General features: G+C 42.1%; 1 protein-coding gene across 2 annotated transcripts in view; it reads left to right on the forward strand.

Moving 5' to 3' along the window:
* The window catches only part of MRC2 (mannose receptor C-type 2), an 87,389-nt gene extending 74,328 nt beyond the window's left edge, over positions 1-13,061 (forward strand). For both annotated transcript variants that reach the window (XM_074224423.1, XM_074224424.1), the window contains exons 21-30: positions 2,075-2,189; positions 3,483-3,646; positions 3,903-4,011; positions 7,802-8,040; positions 8,229-8,394; positions 8,538-8,678; positions 9,929-10,048; positions 10,546-10,725; positions 11,241-11,267; positions 11,479-13,061. In XM_074224423.1, the coding sequence (XP_074080524.1) occupies positions 2,075-2,189; positions 3,483-3,646; positions 3,903-4,011; positions 7,802-8,040; positions 8,229-8,394; positions 8,538-8,678; positions 9,929-10,048; positions 10,546-10,725; positions 11,241-11,267; positions 11,479-11,699 (1,482 nt within the window). In that variant the 3' untranslated portion in view covers positions 11,700-13,061. The remainder of the gene's footprint in view (positions 1-2,074; positions 2,190-3,482; positions 3,647-3,902; positions 4,012-7,801; positions 8,041-8,228; positions 8,395-8,537; positions 8,679-9,928; positions 10,049-10,545; positions 10,726-11,240; positions 11,268-11,478) is intronic.
* Positions 13,062-13,567: the final 506 nt, after the last annotated feature.

Below are 13,567 nucleotides of genomic sequence, written 5' to 3' on the forward strand. Positions count from 1 at the left end.
AAACCCAGGCCTTCTTTTTCTAAATGCAGTGTTATGCTGAAAACCCCCTTGGGTATAGGGATTATAATATGGTTTCCCAAAGAACCTTCAGAGATACATGATAAATGATAAAGAAATGATAAATGATAAAAGAAATGATACCAAGCCAAAAAGTAAGAGTCTACAATGTGCTAGGTGGGCAACTAGGTAGTGTACTCCAGGGCTGGAGTCTGGAAGACCTGGGTTCAAATCTAGTCTCAGATATATGACCCTGGACAAGTCAGTTAACTCTGTTTGCCTCAGTGTCCTCATCTGTAAAATGAGCTGAAGAAGGATATGGCCAAAAACTTTTCAGTATCTTTGCTAAGAAAATCCCAAATAGGATCATGAAGAGTCCTACATGACTGAAATGACTAAACAACATGCTAAAAGAAAGGGTTCCTTGTATAAAAGGCAAAAATAATCCCTATCTTCAAGGGGCTCATTTCCTAGTGGGGTAGACAATCTGAAAAAAAAAAAACTATGTACAAATAAAATATAGAGAGAATGAATTGGAGATGATCTTAAGGGGAGGCAGGCATTAAAGGAGATCAATCTTACAGAAGTCTGAGATCTAACCAGGGACACTGGGAAGAGTGTGCTTTTTCAAACCACTCTTCATTTTACCCCCCGGTGAATTAGACTTTTTTTTTTCCTTAAAAGAAATAAAGTGTAAGGTAGGATGTATCGAGAAACAGAGACAATAGTACCAAGAAATTAGAGTAACCAGGAATGAATCACCAGTTTCTAGATCTCCTACACTCTGGTCCCTCTCTTACAATAGATAATAAACCCTTTGACCCATACTCATTTCACTGTTTGACAGAACTGGTGGTCCGGATGGAGAGAAACAAATTAAAGGGTCAAGTTGCCCTCTGAAGACTCTTTTGAAATGAAAAGGCATTTTTTCAGGGGTGATGATAAAAGCTGAAGGGAAAACAGAATCGGATAGTCTAAAAATAAATGAATCGGAAATCTGAGGACCTCCATTCAAATCCCAGTTCTGCCATTTAGCTTGGAAAAGAATAATGACAATTAACGATAGACTTCTATTTCTAGGGTGATATAAGGTTTGCAAACAGTTTTCACATAACAGTCCTCTGTGGAATATAGTGCAAAGATGATTATACCTATTTTATAGATAAGGAGACTGAGCCTAGGAGAAGTTAAGTGACTAGTCCATGATCCTACAATAGTCAGTATCTAAGATGGGATTCAAACCTAGATCTCTATTCTCCAGAGACTTTTGGGCTGTACTTTTTTGTTTGTTTGTTTCTACCATTCATTTTTTTGCAAAGTTTTGAATTTTATAATTTTTTTTTCTCCCATGGAAGTTAGATACAATTTTTTTTTGTGAAAAAAGAGGCCCATGTGTATTTAGTTTGTCCTCTACTTCTTCACCTCTTTGTGTAAGAGTCAAGATATTCTATCTCCAGTTCTAAGTATTTTCACTGGCTGTCTCACATGCCTGAAAATTATTTTCTCATTTTTACCTTCTTGCTTCTTTGAATTTTCTGCTCCCAACTTTGGTTGTCCTTTACCTTAGTGCTTTCCCTCTGAAATTATTTCTAAATGATCCACATTATATAATTTGTTTGCGTTTTGCCTCCCCCTTTAGACTATGTGCTTCTTCACAGCAAGAACTATATTTGCTTTTCTCAATATCTTGAATGCTTAGAACAATGCCTAGCACTTAAAAGTTTTGACTTAGGCCACTCTAGAAGTTGCTGGGAGCTAAAAAGAAATCTTTAGTCTCATTAAAAAAGCCAGAGTATGAATGTGTGTGTGTGTGTGTGTGTGTGTGTGTGTACTTCACAGTCTTTTTGTAGCACATAGAAGAGATTCTTGTTCTAATTTCCAAGTTTTTCACTCTTTATATAAGATATCTTTCTCCTTATCTGTTAAAAAACCCCCAAAACACTTGTTCTTTGATTCAAGGGAGAGGATGGACAGAGCCATTGTGGAATTCAATAGGGAGAGGGAAATGCATTTGTAAATCAGACTTTTATGTTGGAACTTGGAGCAGTAGCTTAAGACTTGTTTTTTCTGTCCCAAGTGCTTCCGAATCCAAGGCCATGACCAAGCAGAAAGAGTGAAATGGTTGGAGGCCCAGCGGATATGTGAGCATCAGGGAGCCCAGCTGGCCACTATTGCTAATCCCATGGAACAAGGTAAAGACTGGTCAAATACACTTCCCCAATTGCACTGTATTTTATTCTATTTTTTTAAGTTTTTTTTTTTGTGTGTGTATTTTGTTTTGCAAGGCAATGGAATTAAGTGGCTTGCCCAAGGCCACACAGCTAGGTAATTATTAAGTGTCTGAGATCGCATTTGAACTCAGGTACTCCTGACTCTAGGACCAGTGCTATATCCACTGTGTACCTAGCCAGCCGCTCCTGCATTGTATTTTAAAACAAAATGTAATTTTTTTCAATTAACATTTATTTTCCCTCCTTTTGACCTTCCCCCTTTACTGAGAAAGAAAAAAGGAAAACCAAAATCTTTGTAACAAGCATTCATAATCAAACAAAGCAAATTCTCACAATGGCTATGTCCTAAAATGCATGTCTGGTTCTGCAAATTGAGTCTATTGCTTTTTTTTTTAATCTATTAGTAGGTAGTGTTCTTCATAAGTGGTATCCTGGAATTGTGATTGGACATTGAGTTGATCAGAATTCTTAAGTCTTTCACAGGTGTTCAGTTTTGCAATTTTTTTGGTATAAATTATTCTATTTCTTCTCTCATTTTATTCTGTATCAGTTCATACAAACATATCCCCTCATAGCATGATAATATTCCATTATATTTACATATAATATTTTGTTCTGCCAATCCCTAATTGATGAGCATCATTTAATTTCCAGTTCTTAGCGACTACAAAAAGAGTCTTTCCCCTCATTTAAAAAAAATCTTTTGTATTCTGGGTCAAATGCTATAATAATTCCAAATTGTTTTTCAGACCCACCAACAGTGCCTGTTTTTGCACAGCCTCTTCAACATTTGTCATTTTTGTGAGCTTTGCCAACCTGATGGGTAGGAGGTGGAACCTCAGAATTGCTTTAATTTACATTTTTCTAATTATTAGTGAATTGCAACATTTTTTAATATGGCTATTGATTCCATTTCACTGCACTTCAGTTCCCCCACATCAACCTTGGGCACCACTTCTGTCATTGTTCCTGGCATCATTCCTCACACTGCTCTTTTTGTATTACTATAACATAATCCCTGGGCTTCATAGAAATATCATCTGCTCCTGTGTGAAAAGTGTGTGGGTATGATGGGTCCTTAGTAGGGGGTCCTATTCATAATGGAATGGAGGAGGTGGGAGGGGGCCTTCCTGTTTCTAGGAGGGGAACCATAGGATTCCAAGAGGGAACACTGGAGTCAACCAAGGAAGGGAAATGACTTATGCTTGCTCATGGCCATCTTCTCCAATCATTGCCTCTTCTCCCTGTCTGCAGCCTTCATCACATCCAGGTTACCCAATGTGACTTTTGATCTCTGGATTGGCCTCCATGCTACCCAGAAAGAGTTCCAATGGTTAGGGCAAGAACCTATGCTCTATGGGAACTGGGCACCTGGGCAGCCCTCAGGCCATAGTGACTCTACTAGTGGTGAAAAACCGGTAAGAATCATTCCATTTCCTGCCAAATACACATTCATAACTTTGATTCTCTTTCTCTTCTTTTCCCTTCTCTTCCCCATGACCCTGTTCCTACTCCTCCATCAGCTCTGATTGCAGCCTTTTGAAGAACATTGACTCAGGGGTGGGTGAAGGCAGGTGGAGGGCACAAATCAGGAGAATTGGCAAGCCAGCTGAACATGAACCACATGTAGAGTGCCCCTTGAGCTCCTTGGCCTTCCTTCTTCCCCCTTTCCAGACCAATTGTGTTGTCATCGGGCACAGCTCCTCTCCCCACTTCACTGGCCTCTGGAGTAACAGAAATTGCCTAGAGGAGACACATGGTTTCATCTGTCAAAGGGGCACAGGTAACTTTAATCAGTTTTTTAAATATAAATATTTTATTTGTTTTCCATTTATATAAAATAGTAGTTCCTACCTATCATTTTTTGTAATGTTTTGAATCTGATAATTTTTTCCTTGCCCTCCTTTCTCTCCCCTACCCCCCAGAAGGTAGTCTTGATAATCTTTACCTTGTTTCCATGCTATACTTTTAATCAGTTTTTTAATGAAATTTTTTTATTTTAAGCTTAAAAAGCACCAATAGAAAAAGAAATTTTATTTGAAACTTTAGATCATTAATATATATAGCTTACTTTGGTTTTAATGTATATAATAAATTAAACCTCTAGCTTTCCAAGTTGTGCTTTTTTTATGCTACTTCCTATAGTTTTTTCTATTCTCTGCATTTAAAAAAAGTACCTTAATAACTTTCATTTTTTCTTTTCCCTCTCATACCCTTTCTTTCCCTCTCAAGCTCTTTTTTCTTCTCTTCTTCCCTTCCCCCATCCATAACCCCATTCAATTTTTTCTCCTCTTCTTTAGAAAAGGAAAAACAAAGCCCTTGTGACACATATACTTAGACAAGCAGATTAAATTCCCACATTGCTTGGGTGCAGAAATCTGTCTTATTCTATAACTTGAGTCCATCACCTCTCTGTCAAGAGGTGGGAGGCAGTTTTTATTATCAGTCCTCTGGAATTGCAGTTGGTCATTGCATTGAGGTCAAAATATTCATCTGATAACCCTGAATTTTATAGTTATCTGCTGAGTATCCAGAGCTGAGCTATATGCCCTCACAGAACTTAGTCTAGTTGGAGACTGGGCATGCTCTCACATGAGCATGCATGTGCCCCCCCCACCACATACATTCACATACCTGAAAAAATTATGATATGAAGCAGTAAATTATTATTCAGTTGTTCAGTCAAGTCTGACTCTTTGGACCATCGCACCCCAAGTCCTATCCTCTATTATTTCCTGAAATCTATCTAAGCTCATGTTTCTTGCTTCTATGACACTCTATCCATCTCCTCCTCCTTCATTCCCTTTTCCTTTTGTCTTTAATCTTTCCAAACATCACGGTCTTTTCCAATAAGTCTTGTTTTCTCATTAAAGTGTTTGAATATTAAAATATTGAAATATTTTAAGTATTTAAGCTTCCGTATTTGTCCTTCCACTTAATAGTCAGAGTACATTTCTTTTTTTTTAGGGTTTTTTTGCTAGGCAATGGGGCCGGTGCTCTATCCACTGCGCCACCTAGCTGCCCCAGTACATTTCTCTTAAGTAATTTTCTTTCGGTTTTTGAAAGGTAATGGTGTTAAGTGGCTCGCCCAAGGCCACACAGCTAGGTAGTTATTAAGTATCTGAGGCTAGATTTGAACTCAGATACTCCTGACTCCAGGGCCAATATTCTATTCACTGTACCACCTAGCTTCCCCTCGTTTCTTTAAGTATTGATTGATTTGATTTCTTTACTGTCCAAGGAACTCTCAAAAGTCTTCTCTGGTACCACAATTCAAAAGCATAGATTTTTCAGTGCTCAGCTTTCCTTATAGTTCATCTTTCACTGTCATATGTTCTCACTGGAAAAACCATAGCTTTGACTATACAGGCCTTTGTTGGCAAAGGGCTATCTCTAAACTTTAGTATGCTTAGCTTTCCTTCCAAGGAGCAAGTGATTTCATGACTTCAGTCACCATCTACAGTGATCTCTGAGCCCAAGAACATAAAATCTGACACCGCTTCCATTTCTTCTCCCCTTATTTGCCAGAATGTGATGGGACCAGTGGCTAAGATCTTAGTTTTTTTAAATGTTAACCTATAAGCTTAAGCTTTTACATTCTCCTCTTTCACTCTCATCAAGAGGCTTTTTAATTCTTCACATTCTATACCATTATAGTACTATAATCTGCATATTTGAGATTGTTGATATTTCTCCCAGCAACCTTAATTTTGGCTTTTGATTCACCCAGCCTTGCATTTTGCAGGATGTACTCTGTCTGTAAGTTAAATAAATGACAATACACAGCCTTATCATACTCCTTTTTCAATCTTGAACCAATCAGTTGTTCCACATTTGGTTTTTAACTGCTTCTTGACCCACATACAAGTTTCTCAGGAAACAAGTAAGATGCTCAGGTACTCCCACTCAGGTACTCCCACCTCTTTGAGGGCTTGTTGGGATTTGTTGTGATCCACACAAAGGCTTTAGTGTAGTCAATGAAGCAAAAGTAGTTTTTTTTCTGGAACTCCCTTTACCTTCTCCATAATCCAGTGAATTCTGGCAATTTGGTCACCAATTCCCTGCCTCTTAAAAACTAGCCTACATTTCTGGTAATTCTTGGTTCACATATTTCTGAAGCTCAACTTGCAAAATCTTCAGCATAATCTTGCTGGCATGTGAAATGAGTGCAGTCGTTTGGTAATTTGAACATTCCTTGCCATTGTCCTTTTTTAGAAGTGGGATAAACTGATCTTTTCCAAACCAGTGGCTACTGTTAAGTTCTCCAAATTTGCTGGTTTCTTGAGTGCAACATATTATCATCTTTTAGAATTTTAAATAGCTCAGCTGGAATTCTACCATCACCTCCAGTAGCCTTATTTTTAACCAATGTTTTCTAAGGCTGATTTGACTTCATTCTCCAGGATGTATGGCTTTAGGTAGGAAGCCACACCATGGTTATCAGTGATGTTGAGCTTTTTCCTTTTTGTGTATACCCTTGCAGCCTCTTCTTAATCTTTTTGATTTATGTTAAATTCCTACATTTTTGTTTTTTATCATGCCCATTTTTGCATGAAACACTTCTAATTTTCCTGAAGAGATTTTTTTCTTTTCCATTCTATTCTTTCCTTCTATTTCTTTTCATTACACATTTAAGAAAGCAATATTGTTCAATACCAAATAATCAAGACAGATGCCCATTGGAGTTTAGGAGGAGAGAGAGATCACTTTGTGGTCAGGAAGAGTTTCTCCTATACTATAAGTTGTATAATGGCAGAATCCTGGCTTATATCTTACGTCTATACCTTCCCTAGTATCTAACATAGGGCTCTGCATAGTGGATCCCTAATAAATGTTTATGGAATGAATGAAAGAATGAATGGATGGATTAATGAATGAAGATGAATGCCTTAATGAAGGAGGTAGGGCTTGAGCTAATGCAAGGGTTCAATTGCATTCCTTCACTGAAAAAAAAAGCAAGTTCCAGGGTCTAGAATTCAAGGTCCTTAATGATCTGGCTTTGGATCACTTTTCTAGCTTCATATTTCTTGTTACTTTTCAGATCCCCTTCAACTCCTTGGCAGCAGAGTGTGACCTTGCACTCAGTATTTACTTAATTCAGTTGAATCTCAAAGAAAGGGAAGGATTTGAAAGGGGGAGAGGAGAGAGAGTATTTGAAGAGCAGGAATGGTATGGACCTTTAATATCAAACTCAGAAATGAGTTTGAACCATACTATACTAAACCATCCCCCCTGCAGGGGAAAACCACATGTTACCATTATCTATGTTTTATTGTATTTTAGTTTATTTTTTTACTACAAATTTCCCAGTTACATTTTAATCTGCTCTGGGCAGCACTCAAGAGTAAACCACATGTTGTGAATTGCTTTTGACACCTCCGATGTGGACAAAGGCAGAGAGGTAGTAAAACCTCATAGTCAGAACTTTCCCATAGGGAAAGTCAACCTCAGTGGAGGGCCTTCTTGTTAGGAATAGAACTGTGGCTAATGGGGAGCCTTCACAATCAAACCAGCATGGACCAAGGCCACAAAGAATATAGCAAAGAATATACCAAGTTTCTCTCCTCTTGCAGATCCTTCACTGAATCCCTCTCCAGATGCCCTACCCCCTGCTCCAGGAACTGAGTTTTCCTACCACAACAGTGTCTTCCGACTCCTGCAGAAGCCTCTTCGCTGGCACGATGCACTCCTGCTCTGTGAGAGCCTAAACACCAGCCTGGCTGAACTGGACAACCCCTACACCCAGGCCTTCTTGACTCAGGCCACCCGCAACCTGCACACCCCACTCTGGATTGGGCTGTCAGATGAGGAGGTGGGGCTTCCTATGTCCTCCATCCCACACGACTCTGCCCCTTATTTGGACAGCTAATGCACTCAGTGTTTATGTCCCAATTTCTCGGTAATACCTGATCTCTAACCTATTTCACTATCCCCTTCCCTTGCCTCTTTTTCACTCTCTCTATCCTCCTTCCCTATGCATTTCTGCATCTCCCCACTTAGGGTTCCCGCCGTTACTCATGGGTATTGGATGAGCTCAACTATGCAAATTGGAAGGATGGAGAGCCCCAGCTGTCTGGGGGGTGTGGCTACTTGGATGTGGATGGGGCCTGGCGAACGACCAGCTGTGACACCAAACTTCAGGGGGCCGTGTGTGGGGTCAGACAAGGTCTGTGGAAGGACAGGGCAAGGGAGGGGAGAGACTAGAGGGGGGCAGAGACAGAGTATTACCTGGGGAACTATCCGCAGACATCCTAAAACCCAGATCATCTTTGGTTTCTTTCTTCCCATTCCTATCATCCCCATGAGCAGAATCCCCACGTCCTCGAAAGGTGAGCTATTGTCCTCATGGGCTGGCTGACTCAGCATGGATCCCCTTTCGGGAACACTGCTATTCCTTCCACATGGAGCTGATGTTGGGCCACAAGGAGGCACTGCAGCGCTGTCAGAAAGGTGAGCCAGCTCTACCTACACACACTCAGGTACATATGACTATGGATACTCATAAACCAACCTCACTCCATCTAAGAATCCCCTCCACAGTCATCTAGCCTCCATTTGAAGACTTCCAGTGATGGTGAACTCACCATAGCTCATAAGGATGTCTGTTTTGTAGTGAACAGATCTAATTGAAGACATCAGTTAGACCCTTCCCTTTTTGAGATAGATGACCTCAGTTGCCCCAGACGGTTCTTGTATGATTTGGTTTCTAGATCCCAATCCATCTTCTGATTGGATTATGGGTCTACTAAGGCCCTTTATAAAGTCTTAATGTCAATAGTCTTGATTTGTTTTCCACCTGTGAGGAAGGCAAAGCAAATCAGACCATGAATCAGTAGAAAAGCCGGGAGAGGCTTTAGAGTAGAGTTCACTTAGAATCAGGGGTATTGAGATCAAATCTCTGTTTACTTCCTATGTGACCTTATAGCTCTCTGGCTTCAATGGATTAATCTGAGAAGTTGCACTAGATGAAGGGTTCTTAACTTGGAGTCAATGAATTTATTTATTTTAGTATTTTGATAACTTTCAATATAATTACTTTCCTTTATAATTCTATGTATTTTATTTTATGCACAGTCAGGCCCCTATTAGGGCAAATAATGAATCCAGGGAAATTAGAACTACATATTTCCACAAGGCTGGAACCAATTACCATATTTTACAAATTATAACTTTCAAAGTGTGAATTCAGATATATGCAACCACTTTGCAGGATTAATTATTTAAACTAATTGCAACTTAGTCATTTTAAAAACATATTTTTGAGGAGTGGTCCATAAGCTTCACCCAACTGCCTGTGTAATGAGTCTGACATTTTTAAAAATGGTTACGAATCCTGGGATTAGCTGGTCTTTTCAATTTCTTCTAGTCTTTTTAAATATACTGCTGAGAACCCACATCTCCTAATTTCTCAGTTCCATGCTATACTATATCCACACACCCACATTACATTTTCAGTCTCCTGCTCTTTCCTTAGCCCTCACCTTTCAAACAGCCTCTGGGAATCTTTCTTGTCCATCATTGGAAATTCCCTATCAACTTAACCCAAAATGACCCTAATCTACTACATTTCTTGGGTTGATATTCACTTGAGCATGGCTCTTAAATATTGGGGTTGGGAATGTAAGAATCCCTTGGTGGGCACTATTAGTTTGCTTGGTAGGATCATCATGTAGCAATTGTGCTTTGATGTCCCTTCCCAGTGGGTGGTGCCATCCTATCTATCATGGATGAGATGGAGAATGTTTTTGTCTGGGAGCACATGCAAAGTACAGAAGGACAAAGTGGAGGAGCCTGGCTCGGCATGAACTTTAATCCCAAAGGTGAGTGGAGCATTGGAGGAGACCACTATTATTGGGGGACAGAGAAAGAAAAGAAGGATAATGGCTAATCATGAAGAGAAAAAAACCAAGAGACTATGGATCTCTCTCATCTCCCAAAAAGCTGAATTCAGTCAGCAAGAAAGAAGATATGAAGGGGGATTTTTCCCAAGATAGCTTCCAGGATATTCTTGTGATTATGTTTTGTGATAAGCTAGATGACCTGAGTCATCAGGGCAAGGCTGGGGTGTTACAGAGGCATACGGATGGTCCAAGGGCTAAATCCCAATTCCTTCCCATTCTGTGCTCACTGTGTCTTGTTGTATTATGATATTATGAAATAGGACAGTATATATTACTTCACATATACTGTTTCATATTGTATCATCTTATGCTGTGATAGTTATAAGACCCTTAACCTACAGCTCAGAGCTCAGTTTCTCCTCCTCCCTTCTTCATTTCTAATTTCCCAATGGTTTCATTTGATCTTTCTGGCCTAGGGGGCACTTTGGTCTGGCATGACAACACAGCAGTCAATTACTCAAACTGGGGTCCCCCAGGCTTGAGTCCCAGTATGCTAAGTCACAACAGTTGCTACTGGATTCAGAGTAGCAGTGGCCTTTGGCGTCCTGGAGGGTGTACCAACATCACCATGGGTGTGGTCTGCAAGCTCTCCCAGGGTGAGTGATCTCCCTTCTCTTCCCAAGCTGAACAGACATACATCCCCTATTCTCACTGCAGTCACTGTGTGTGTGTGTGTGTGTGTGTGTGTGTGTGTGTGTGTGTGATGCTTCACAATCTGCAGAGGGGTACTAACGTTGGAGACCATAGAATGGAGATGGCCATGGCTGTCAGGAGCTATTGACATCACTTCCCCAAACTATGCTTCTTCCTCTGCCCCAATGTCCATCTATCTATCTTCTACTTTAAAAGACAGAATTTCATCATGGGAAGCTGTGGGCAATCTAGTCTAACCCAGACCCTAAAAAGAACTTCCATGGTTTGACACTTATGCCATACCACCTTGTTGTATGTTCATGCCTGTTCCTTCCACTCTGCTGGAAGTCCCTTGAGACAAAGTGTCTATTCTTTATAGTCTCCATAGTACCTGTAAAGGTAGGGTCTTGTATTAGGTGACTAGGGGCTAAGTATGTTGATTGATTTGCTGTGTCTTCCTTTCCCCCCACATCTATAGTTAAAGAGAGCAGCTTCTCTTCATCAGGTGAGCAGAATGTAGACGGGTAAGGCTTCTTCTCCTGGCCCAGGAGAGCAAAAATTCTGCAAGCCATGCATGGGAGCTGGGAAGGTGATAGTGGGACCGAACTGAGCATAGACTGAAGGGGCCCCAGGGTTTCTAAGAAAGGGTGGAGGAAGAGGGAGGTGGTAGGTCTGAGACCAAGGGCTGAATGACTTCTTATCCCCTCTCTGGGCAGCGCTCCAGGAGAACCCAACAGCCTTGGTGGTGGTGGTGCTGGCAGCCTTGGCGCTTCTGGGCCTCTTGGCTGTGGCTGCACTCTTGTACAGGCGACGGCGCAATCCTGAACGAGGGGCCTTTGAGAGTGCCCGCTATAGCCGCAGCTCCTCTGGTCCTGGGGAGGTGGCCGAGAAGAATATATTGGTGTCTGACATGGAGATGAATGAGCAGCAGGACTAGAGCTTGGGGGCCGTGTCGGGGTGGGGCTGGGCGGGGGGCAGGGCAGGACCAGGGAAGGACAGTTAGTGGGGGGCTGCCCAGCCTGTCTAGCTGTGTAAGAGTAGACCTGAGCAGGGGCTCTGGGACCTGGGGTGGGCTCTGGGGATGCACAGTGACGAGTGGAGAGCTGGGCTGAGGGCGACTGTTGGGTTTTGCTGGACATAGCATCAAGGGCTCCCCTTCTCAGGGTAGTGTGGTGTCCAGAGAGATCCAAACTCCCATCCTGAGGGAAGTGAGAAAGGGACCAGGGGTAGATTGATGCTTAGAGCTGGGGCTTTAGCCTATCCTTTGTGCCTCCCTTTTCTCTCAGTCTCTGCCCTGGCTTCCCTGCTTACCCACAGTCACCTCTTTGATCTACAATGTCTGGCCATCTTCCTGGTTTCTCGGGCAGCTGTCAGTGACCTCTGCTTTCCCATTTCCTTGATCCTACCTATTCTCTTTCCCTACCACAAACCTATTGTCATCCATTTCAGGGGAGAGGGAGGCCACTGTCTCTATCTGGTCTAATCTACAGCAATGGTAGGATTATCCTCATCTGTTTGTTTGGAGAATCCTGGGGAGAGGAAGAGGGGAGAAATTAGGAAGAATGCCTACTGGCCAGAGGTTCACCTGGCTCCCAAGCCCCTGCAGATCTGAGGGTTAGAATATGGGCCAGCAATGGATGGAGCTATCTGGGTGGGATCAGCCCCTGACCAAGCAGCTGTCTGAGGCAGGGGGAGGGGCTGACATTGGGGTGGGGTGGGGGGTCGGGAGGGGCTTGCTGAGAGGCCCACCGCTGCACTGGGCACCTTGACCAGCCACAAGCTGGCCGCTGAGCTGGAGGCAGCTCCTGCAGGTCGGGGGAGGGCCTCACACCAGGGAACCAGTCCCCCATGGGGCCTGAAGTAAGTTCCTTATCTTCTCCAATCCTGCTCTCATGGCAGGTTTTGGGGTGGGGTGGGGGTGGGGCCACACTTCCCCCAGTCCTGGGGGAGGGACTGGATGGGGACATCAGAGGAGGGAGGGCTGGGAGCCCTAGACCCATGGTGCCTGACGTACGCTGTCCAGTGGATCAGAAAGAAATGGTTCCAGAACTTTCAGAGGAGAAGCTGGGGCCAGCTCAGTTCAGCTCAGGAGATTCCATCCAAATATCTTTCAAAGTATCAATTGCAAGTGACAAGAATCCCAGGAAGGCTCAAGCTGGGCCTGGTTACTACAGGCACAGGACAATGTGAACATGGACTCAAGGACACGGTCACTTTTTTGTAGTTTTTTTTTTTTTTTAAAGACATTTCAGTGTTTCTTAAAAAAAATAAAAGACCTTCAAGAGACTTGAAACTTTTATTTCCTTGTTTCTGTCATATGAGTTTATTGAAGAACCAGGGTCCTTCCTGTCAGTTTCTTACCTGGACCAACCGGCTGATCTTCAAATCAAGTGACAGAACATTTGTAAAGTGCCTTGTAAGTTTACATGTGAAAATGCTACTGTCATCATCTGGGAGCTCATATGAACTTCTGAGTAGGTCGCTTCTTTCCTGTGTCCCTGAAATCTCAATGAGAATTCAAAATCATTCTCCCTCTTTCCCATGGTGATGCCCTTTTATGGTCCTGTTGGAGGTTGGACTAGAACACCTTGAAGATTTCCTTTCCTGTTCTTATCTAGGCCTTAAAAGTAGCTGGAGGAATCATATACAGGGCAATGGGTCCTTCCTTTTCTACTTTGTATATCATTTTTGGGTTACATACAGTTGAAAAGATTTCACCCCAAGTTTTAACTTGATCAGTTTTGAGGTAAAAGGTAAAACCTGCCTGGGCCAGTAGGGCCCTCCTCCACTTGTCATAAGACATAG

The sequence above is a fragment of the Macrotis lagotis genome, chromosome 2 (assembly GCF_037893015.1).
Source record: "Macrotis lagotis isolate mMagLag1 chromosome 2, bilby.v1.9.chrom.fasta, whole genome shotgun sequence".
In the NCBI taxonomy this organism is placed as follows: domain Eukaryota; kingdom Metazoa; phylum Chordata; class Mammalia; order Peramelemorphia; family Peramelidae; genus Macrotis; species Macrotis lagotis.